General features: G+C 54.1%; 3 protein-coding genes across 3 annotated transcripts in view; all 3 read left to right on the forward strand.

Annotated features, from left to right (window-relative positions):
- Window positions 1-1,908, forward strand: part of Pmar_PMAR027828 (hypothetical protein) — a gene marked incomplete at both ends in the record, with an annotated part of 2,663 nt that extends 755 nt beyond the window's left edge. The window contains 7 exons of the mRNA XM_002773342.1: window positions 119-207; window positions 254-423; window positions 468-551; window positions 598-655; window positions 699-843; window positions 1,163-1,473; window positions 1,773-1,908. Of these exons, the coding sequence (XP_002773388.1) occupies window positions 119-207; window positions 254-423; window positions 468-551; window positions 598-655; window positions 699-843; window positions 1,163-1,473; window positions 1,773-1,908 (993 nt within the window). The remainder of the gene's footprint in view (window positions 1-118; window positions 208-253; window positions 424-467; window positions 552-597; window positions 656-698; window positions 844-1,162; window positions 1,474-1,772) is intronic.
- Window positions 1,909-1,994: 86 nt separating this feature from the next.
- On the forward strand, window positions 1,995-3,905 carry Pmar_PMAR027829 (hypothetical protein; the record flags this gene model as incomplete). Its single annotated transcript, XM_002773343.1, has 9 exons — window positions 1,995-2,092; window positions 2,764-2,883; window positions 2,934-3,023; window positions 3,090-3,165; window positions 3,205-3,318; window positions 3,365-3,468; window positions 3,508-3,614; window positions 3,666-3,758; window positions 3,805-3,905. The coding sequence occupies 9 exons, from the start codon at window positions 1,995-1,997 to the stop codon at window positions 3,903-3,905; spliced, it is 903 nt and encodes a 300-aa protein (XP_002773389.1).
- Window positions 3,906-4,151: 246 nt separating this feature from the next.
- On the forward strand, window positions 4,152-5,226 carry Pmar_PMAR027830 (hypothetical protein; the record flags this gene model as incomplete). Its single annotated transcript, XM_002773344.1, has 2 exons — window positions 4,152-4,890; window positions 5,177-5,226. The coding sequence occupies 2 exons, from the start codon at window positions 4,152-4,154 to the stop codon at window positions 5,224-5,226; spliced, it is 789 nt and encodes a 262-aa protein (XP_002773390.1).
- Between the last annotated feature and the right edge of the window lie 526 nt (window positions 5,227-5,752).

The raw sequence follows: 5,752 nt of genomic DNA on the forward strand, positions 1-5,752 counted from the left end.
AAGACGGAGTTGATATCGGATGCCTTGGTATGCCGACGCAGGAGACTGCCCCGCTACGGGCTGCTATTCGATGATACCCTCATCTATGAGGTTGTGACATTGAGCGCTCTGAGTTCAGGTTTTCCGGACGGTGGCTGATCGGAAGTATGGCCTTGGGGAAGGAGTTTACACCCTCCAGTGGTTGCCTCGATCCCTTGATGGTCACATGTAGCCTCGCTATGGTTCGGCTATGGGCGGCGGCCACCCCTTGTAGGGTATCGGACTTGGACCTGCTTCTCTGTGCATCGAGTACTGACGGCAAATGCCTCGTGTGGGACCCATGGGCACGAGGCGGGGGGCATGGCCATCCGGTCCCTGTAACGGGGTTCGTCATACCTCGGAAGAAGGCTAATAGGTGGATGGACCGCGATAGCATGCTGGAAGGTGACCATCGTGATGAGCGGCGATGGAGGTGGGATGGTCACTAGGTTGCCGCAGTATGGCGGCTCCTATCGCTGATGATGCTGCTCTTACGCATTGTATTGTTGGTGGAGAGGCTGGTAGTGTGGCCAGTAGGTGTCGGGTGCCGGGATCGAACTTGGGACCTTTTTTGGGTAGGGATTCCTCTGAGGCTGAATGACTTATTCACGAGAGAGCAAATGCATGTTAGCTCACAGTGAGGGTCTCTCATCATACAGCACCATGTCATTGCTTCATAGATATACTTGGAAGAGTGACGCCATGGGTGTATTGAGGGGGGTACCGGAGGAAGGCCGACAGAAGTTGGTCATGCATGTCGAGGCTTACTGTGCCCTGCAGGGCATTAGCCAGGTCACATCGGAGATCATTTACGGGTCGGTGGCTGTAGGAAGCGTTGAGATCCAACCTATACCATTTTTCAAAGAATTTCCTGTTACCCGTTCTGTAGTGTAAGAACCAGCAGACTGTGGGAAGGCTATACTGCTCGGAGGTCCACAATCAGGTCCCAGCCGCCGAGCTCGTTGATATACCCGGCCCCAGGGAAGTCCTCAGCATGCCAAGGCCACACCCCCTCCACGCCGGTCACAACAGTAGCCTTCTCCCCTTTTGTATCGAGGGCCTATGCTACTGGAGGGGCTGATGGCAAGGTTATGATATTCAATGTGGGTGGGGTGTGGTATGACGAGCCTACTGACGGTTTTAGGGCTTGGTCGGGACCGCAGTACTGACAATATGGCCTTCCATGGGAGCTTCAGGGGAGGGTACTCCTTCCGTTACCTCGATCAGTTGGTCCTGTAGCCGTCCGGCTGTGCTCGGGGTGGCCCTCGTTACTGAGCGAGGAGGGGCCGGCGGTGTGGTCTTTTATGACCTCTCGAGGCCTGGTCCATGCGTGCCGGTAGTGGCTCTTGAGATGGAGGGAGGCTGTGTGGCTTTATCCAGCAATCCGACCCAGAGGCAGCTGTGGACGGCTGTGAATGGTAAGGGCGAGGCGCAAATGCTCAGGGTTGGACACGGGTAGGAGGCCCCTCTACTTCGGCTTTATGGACTTTCCTCCTCTAGACTGAGCGACCGTGTAGTGGGCGAAGAGAAAGCGTTGAGGGCCTTGCTAGAGGCCGGTATACGTTGATGAGTTGCCATGTCTCACGGTGGTCGATGCTTGAGGTGTTGGGTTATAGTTTTCATTAATAGGAGGTAGTAGCAGGGTCGGCTCGACCCGGTCGAGTAAGGCATCACCACGGGGCGTGGTCAGCTATTGCTGTTCCTTTCACGACAAGGGTGCACACCGCTGTGATTGTCAGCCGGTTTTGGAGTAGACTCCTCCCCGGCATCGACTTTGTGGCTTTCAAGCACCAGCGTTTCCTTTGGTGTGTTGACGCTCCTACTCGTGCTAAGTCTTGGGTCAGTCTTAAGAGCAGGGAAACAGCAGGGGTTGGTATACTCGGTGGTTGAAGTTGATTTTTCATGGCCGTTCTCTTCTGGCCGTCCGCCCTTTTGCGAATCTACGAAGATAAGGAGACAGCGGAGTGATTGCACTGATGTCAGCTTCTAGCCCATTGAATGATGATGAAGAGGAAAAGGAAGAGGAAGAGGAGGAGAAGGAGGGGACTGACTCGTTCGCTACTGCCAGCTCTGCGTAGGTTGGAGGGCTCCACAAGGCTATGGCCATCCGTGCTAATGGTCAGGTTACAGCCACGAATCACCGGTGTTGTGATCCGCTCCCGAAGCTCCTCCTCTACTGCAGGGAGTGGTATGGTCGCTACTAGGACCTCGAGGGTCGATAGGATTCTAGACTTGCCCTTTGAAATGCTGCAGGGCCCCTTGTCGTACGTCGACCTGGCTCGTGGTTTGTATTATTTTGCATTTCTGGTGGATGAAAATTATCAAGGAGGCCAGACTTTGGGATTCATAGAGGTCTCGAGGAGTGGACCAAAATCATCTTCCGTTCTAGATAGATTTCGAATGCTGTGGGAGTTGCTCATCACGTCGGACAAAATGACGTTGGAGTATTCGTCTCGTAGTTGAGACTGTGAGTACCCTTGATATCGATCATAATGTAAATCACGGCGGAATCTCGACGAGATGCCTGCGGCTTCATCGCCGTCTGTGTGAAGGTTCCTCGACGTTCCTTCCCTTGAGAGAGTCAGCACAGTGTGCACCGCCCTCTACACGGCGTCAAGGCAGAGCTCAGTGTGGATGCGCTATTCAAGTACGATGTGGCAAAGGAATGGTATTGGAAATCACGCTCATCATCATCCCAGAGATCGAGGATCCCATCGAGGGTCGTCAACAGTGCATGTACCGCAGTGGAGTCCGCTACGACGGCATGTACATCTCCAAATGCCAATACACCAGGCGGATCCAAGAGGGAGCCTCTCTAACCGACAACCGTAGACGTCTGGTGGTCACCTACTACCGTCTCTTGAGGTAGTAAGCAGTGGCTCGTGGTCATGGTGCTCGATGTTGGCTTCCGTCAGGTTCCTCCCTTCCGGCAAGCTGTTGATGCTACGTTGTGAGCCGGCCCAGCTACCAACACAGTCTCAGCTCCAATCGAAGCACTCGAACTCGTAAGCCCTGTTAAGATTATATGCAATAAAATAGAAATTATTAGAAGAATATGTTCTTCTGTTCAGAGGCCTGCCCGATGCTGTAGTGAGGAATCTGGAGATAGCTAAGGCGGCGAATAAGCCAGTGAAGGACGCTATCGATGTGAGCATATACGCCCCACTGTGGAGATACTTTCTCTAGTTGCTCCGGGACTATGATGTCGATCGTGGGTTCGTTGGAGTGACTTCGAGCCGACAACAGAAGATCATCGACGGTGTCGCGGAATGCAAATGGAGTTATCCAGAGGGCGACAAGGTGAGTGACGCCCTTGAAAACTACTATGATTGTACGATGTTTTTAGAGTGTGGTGGAGTTCTCATTCATTGATGGCGATGAGCGATGGGTTGGGTCGTTGGGCGTGGAAGCCGCCAAGACCAGGCCGGGTTATCGACTGAAATGGCAAAGGTGAGTAGTACCCCAAATATCACACACCATCTTCATCAGCTATCGTTACTGGTCGAGGCGGGCCCTGGTCGAGAGGCTTGCGGATGAGCGTACAGTCCGACGGGAGCTCCTGCTGACCCAGCTCAGGAGGGCTAATGCCCGTATTGGTGGGACCAGCCTTATTGCCACTGAGTGTATTCACCTTTACGGTTTTTCAGATGGAAATGTCGTGTTGGCTGATGTTCTTCGAGACCTCGAGCAGATGGATGACGATTTTCCAGAAGAGGACAATTCCATCCTCGACGGATTGAGTACTCGCGTTGCTTCGCTCCGCCTTTTTTCATATTCGCCCTGCAGATCCCCCGCCTGATTTGGTCGAGGAGATCAAGTTGCCGAATCGTGAGCATTTCCCTCCTTTCCGGTTCAAGATGTTCAAACAGTTGTCACACTTGTTCTAGAGTAGCTTGCTATGACTATTTGTTGTCGGTCTGCTTGTTCTGCCATCTGCGTCGAGTTCAGTAATAGAAGTGCTTCTCGCGAATGTCCGACTGAAAATATGCCGAGAGACCCTCACTCTTGGCGACATGGAAAAAAACTGTATTTCTTCTTGTGTTGAAATCGATGAGTCTATGCCTTCCGGAAGGGCTGGCTTAGGTTGAGAAGTTTGGTTTTAATGACTAGAGCTTGTTTGCTGGTCACTGACTATGGCCCCTTTCCCGAGCAGGCCATCAGGGCCGTCTTACGCCCCTCCCAATATCTACTGTCCACGAGTATTACGGGGACAGTACTGGCTAGAGAGGAAGTCCGGCTACCACGCCGACAGGACCCGTGGAGGACCACCGCAGCCCCATAGCGGTCGTGCTGGCCCCAGCGAGACTGTGACTTATAGCTCGAGTACCGCATACGGTGTTGAGCCCGTGGATGGTGGGTGGTATTACGATTGTGAGAATGGTCATGGCTACGACCCCGTCTACTCCCAGGGTGTAGAGCCTCAGGCTTGTGATGATGATGGTGATGGTGAATACTACATCGACACCAGGTGGGCGAATGACCGAGACGGTCTTGATGAGCAATGCTTTAATCCCCACTGTTACGACAACGGCCAGTGTACTGGGTCGTATTACTCTCAACGTGCTCACTCTTGGCAGCAGCAGCAGGAGCAAGCTGTGTCCGGTGCTTGGCCTCGGGACGGTGCGTACTCAGGAGGGCGCTGTCAAGAAACGATCCATGAGGAGGGACCAGTTGAGGCTGGAGTTTGTGGTGGAAGGAGCAACCACGATAATGGAGATTCGTCGTCTGCGAGATATAGTGAGCGGACAGTGAGGGAGGGTCCGATCGGAAACTCCGGTGGTGGTCGGAGTGAATTGGAGCGGCAACGGCAACGACGAAGAGACGAAAGTTACGACGAGCGGGATGAGCCCAATCACGACCATAAGCATCGAGGTAGGAGGAGGAGTAGCAGTCGTCATTCGCATGGTAGCTATCGAAAGAGTTCCCGTCATCATAGTCATCATCGTCGACGGGATGAGCGGCGGGAGAGGCGAGATCGCGATGACCACAAGAAATTGCATCGTAAGCATAGTCATCAGCGTCGTCGAGTGAGGGCCGGTAGTGACCACGAGCATGGAGCCAGTGGTGACCGTCCTCGCGGCCACCATGGACGACGGGATCGCCATGGTGGCCGTGATGGGTCGGGTGGACATCGGGAGAGGAGACGATCTCGTTGTAGTCGAGAGGACCGGCATCGACACCATAGGAGGAGGCAGGGCTCGGGAGTAGCAGAGCATCGACAGTCCTCAAGAAGGAGGAGGCATAGGAGGAGATCTGAAAGCCGCTACCGCGATGGTGCGTCAACTGAGTCCGGTGGTGACGCGGGGAGGGTCGGTGAGCTGAATCGACGTCGGGATGATCTGGTGGAGCAGCTGGTCGAGTTGGTGAAGGAAATCACTTACGTTGAGAAGAAAAGTGAGCATCGGCTGCCCCCGACGGTTATCCCTAGCACAAGTACTAGTGCTAGTTCTGTCAAACTGAGGGCTACCCCGACAATACCGTTCCCTAGTGAGGATGGTGGGCCGGCTCACAGACCTTATACTCCACCCCTGCCACAGTCGACTGCTACTGTAGCGGAGAAATCATGGCGAGAGCGGCATTGGAGCCAATACACGCCCGGTGCTCAGGCTGAGATAGCTGCTATTGAGGCTGGCTACTACGGCTCCATCTATGGCAGGCCGGCACCAATTCTTGACTATTCCCAACGCAGGGAGGAGTGGAAGGAGGAGGAAGAGGACTTATCACCTAGGAGCCT

Source organism: Perkinsus marinus (genome assembly GCF_000006405.1).
Source record: "Perkinsus marinus ATCC 50983 genomic scaffold scf_1104296958914, whole genome shotgun sequence".
NCBI lineage: Eukaryota > Perkinsozoa > Perkinsida > Perkinsidae > Perkinsus > Perkinsus marinus.